This window comes from Ruditapes philippinarum, unplaced genomic scaffold (genome assembly GCF_026571515.1).
Source record: "Ruditapes philippinarum isolate M1 unplaced genomic scaffold, ASM2657151v2 ctg3493_1_1_1_1, whole genome shotgun sequence".
Lineage (NCBI taxonomy): Eukaryota > Metazoa > Mollusca > Bivalvia > Venerida > Veneridae > Ruditapes > Ruditapes philippinarum.
Genome location: NW_026852560.1, coordinates 59,798 through 63,173, shown reverse-complemented (window position 1 = coordinate 63,173; position 3,376 = coordinate 59,798). Strand labels below are relative to the sequence as shown.

General features: G+C 33.0%; 1 protein-coding gene across 1 annotated transcript; it reads right to left on the bottom strand.

Annotated features, from left to right (window-relative positions):
- Positions 1–1,210: 1,210 nt before the first annotated feature.
- Positions 1,211–1,591, bottom strand: LOC132716932 (THAP domain-containing protein 6-like). The gene has a single exon (XM_060700279.1). The coding sequence runs from the start codon at positions 1,589–1,591 to the stop codon at positions 1,211–1,213; it is 381 nt and encodes a 126-aa protein (XP_060556262.1).
- Between the last annotated feature and the right edge of the window lie 1,785 nt (positions 1,592–3,376).

Below are 3,376 nucleotides of genomic sequence, written 5' to 3'. Positions count from 1 at the left end.
CATTAATGTCAAACCAGTCATTACCTCTAACTGAATGGACCCCTTGATCCTTGCACAGAGCACAGGAACTTGAAATTCTATCACTATTAACGATAATAGGCCGACGACAATATGCAAAATATACCCCCTATATACTATAAAAAATATTTATAAATAGTATATAGGGGGTATATTTGGATATTATCATTAATATTGGTTATTTGATAGAATTTCAAGTTCCTGGCTGTGCACAGTGTATAACACTGATACATGCGAGGATTACCTGGATTTCTTACCAGTACACCTCTAGTTGTCTCTGAAAAAATGCAAAAGTGTTACCCAGGATCAAACCCAGGACCTCAGGAAAGACAGCCAGTGTTCTAACCAACTGAGCCTTCGCGCCACCTAGTTCAGTGAATCCGGGTCAGCTCGGCCCTAAAACATACTCGGCCCCTGAGTCAGCTCGGCCCTATTCCAACTCGGCCCACTTTTAAAAATGGGTAAAGGACATCAAACGACTCCTATTGTCACGGGCTATTATTATCAATCAATGTGTATGTTAAAGATACCGTTTAATAAGGTGATAATTATGATTGACTCATTCATTCAAATTTGATTAGTGACCACCTGCAATTAATTAGAAGCTTATGCTATTAAGTAAACACATTTTTGTTTCATATTTTTTTGAAAATTACTTTACAAACAAAATGCATCTAAGGAAACACATTTTTAAATTATTATATCTATATTCACATGCACAAGTATCGGACCTGGGAAGAGAAAATATGGAGTTATTTTATCAATCTGTTCATATTTTTTCTTCCCAGGTTCGATAATCGTGCCTGTGTCTATATTAATTTTATCGAATCTGCAAAACAAATAAATAACTTTTTTTTCTAAATATACTTTATTTCAGCAGAGGTACAATGTATAATTATATAATAATAATAAGATATTTCTTATTATTCATTTACCTTAACAACATGCAAAGCAAAGTTAATACGTTATAGGCCTATATATTTTTGTTAAGTGGGCCGAGTTGACCCGTGCCGAGTTGGTATAGGGCCGAGTTAACTCTTTTCCAGTTCAGTCACGTACAGCTAGCCAGGACACACTGTATTGTCTAGTCGTACGGATGTTATAAGGACATGAGTATCAATAATCAAACTGATAAAAAGTTTAATGATGCCCTGCCTACTCAATACTGATATCAAATACAACAAAAAAAATATCAAACGTTATATACCCGCTGAACCTCTCTTTTCCTATAGGCATCTCGTCTTTTATCAGTTTGACCTGTTCCACCAAATGATGATGCGAATATCGTTGGTAGAGCCGAATCCTCCAACTGTGGCCGACAAGAGATCCCTAGACTCATCATAGTCCGAGTTTGTTGTGTAAAACACGATTTCTCGAAGTGGGCGCTACAAACCAACTGAGAATTTCTTCCTGAACGTGGAGTCCACGAACTGTCTCTGGAATATGGCGTTCCAGTATGTCGCAGTGCAAAAACCCATTTTGCCCTGATTTTCTCGTCCCTTGGGAAATTGTGCAGACTTATATCATTCCCACGCCTGTTAGTGCAACCTCCTGCACAGCAAATGGCAGGCATTACTTAATAATATGTCTTAAAACTGTTAAAATGAAAGGTAGTGTGTGAATGTACGTTGTAAACAATGCCGATAAATATGGCGGAGTACCTCCTGTGACGTCACAGGCGGAAATCGTCGAGCGCTCACGATTTTCGGTGCATAAAAATGTAAACCGCCGAACAGGTAAAATTAATCGAGGATTAAATACAAGAAATGATAGGATGTGGGTGTTTTTCATTTATTTTCCGTTTATATACCTTAACAACTACCGTATTAGACCAAAATATGCCATCACTTTATATAACCTTTAAGAATTAATTATCTGACCTTGAAATAAGCAAAATTGTCATATTGATGGGCAGATAACCATGAAAAAAGGCCGGTGATATTCATTTTTTTTGTATTTACTTAAAACTGATGCTATCATTATTTTGTAATGCAAACTTTTCATAAATTCGATTTAATAGTTTTCTTTCTGCTTTTTGTCTATATGTAATCTAAGCATACAACTTTAAGCACACAATCTTGAAATAACGGATACATTTCTGCTTTATAACTTAATATGTATTAACAACGTAATGGATAACAGTTTCAACAAATAAGAAAATGGCCAGATTAATGGGCAGATAACTATAAAACAAGACCGTTAATATTTATGTTTTTATTTACTTAAAATTGTTTCTATCATTATTTTGTAATGCAAAAAAGAATTTAATTCTATTTAATAGTTTTTATTCTGCTATATATGTAAACTTAGCATACAACTTTAAGCTCACAAACTTGAAATTATCGATACATTTCTGCTTTATAATTTTGACTTAATATGTATTAACAAAGCAATGGATAACAGTTTCAACTTTAAATTTCAACCTCTAAGCTTCGGAAGGAGTTATGTCTTTCGCACAGCCGATATCATGGCTGACCAAGTGTCAAATATGTTTACATAAAACATTTGAAAACAGTATTTACGTTACCGAAGTGGACTGCATAAACATGAAATAAAAATGTGTTAAGATACCGTTCAAGATAAGATTAACTTTAAAACAATCATAACTGTTTCAATTATTAATACATACTATATTTTAACTGGTAAAAATGTTATTTATCCATATTCTCATTTCTCATAAACAGACTCATTCAATTCGACACTGAACAACTTTATTGTTAAAGGATGTAAATACTTTTGCTCTTGATATACATGATATAAAGATGAATAGGCTCACACAAATCTATTGAATGACAAAGGAAAAGAAGCTTGCTATTTCCAAAATATTCAGTAAAAATGACTAATAAATATTCATATGATTTTCAAAATGGTAATGAAACACAAAATTAATATGGATATGCATTGAATTAATAAAAACGCACCAATAACAACTTTGTTACAAGTAATAGCATAATGTTTAATAACTTAACATAACTTACATTGAACCTTATACAACAATGATAACATTTTGTCTATTTAAAATTAAAACAAAAATACCTATCTCATAAACACTGTTTCAATCTTAGGTTCTGTCTAAAATTATTTGAACATAGACTCTAAATAACTTCCAAATAGCAAGCCATATTGTTGGGATTACGATATTATCACCGAGACAAGAACTTTTGATCACCTATCTTATATAATCCAAATCCAGCCCTATCCGAAACTATGTTATGCAAGCTGTAAATCACAGAGCTTATATTGTAAAGGCTAAAATATTACTTGTATTGTTGTTGATACTTTTGCAGAAAAGAAGATAAGAAAAGAAGATCTGGACGAAGAGGCCCTTCCAGAAAGGTCAGGAGAAATTCAAAAACTT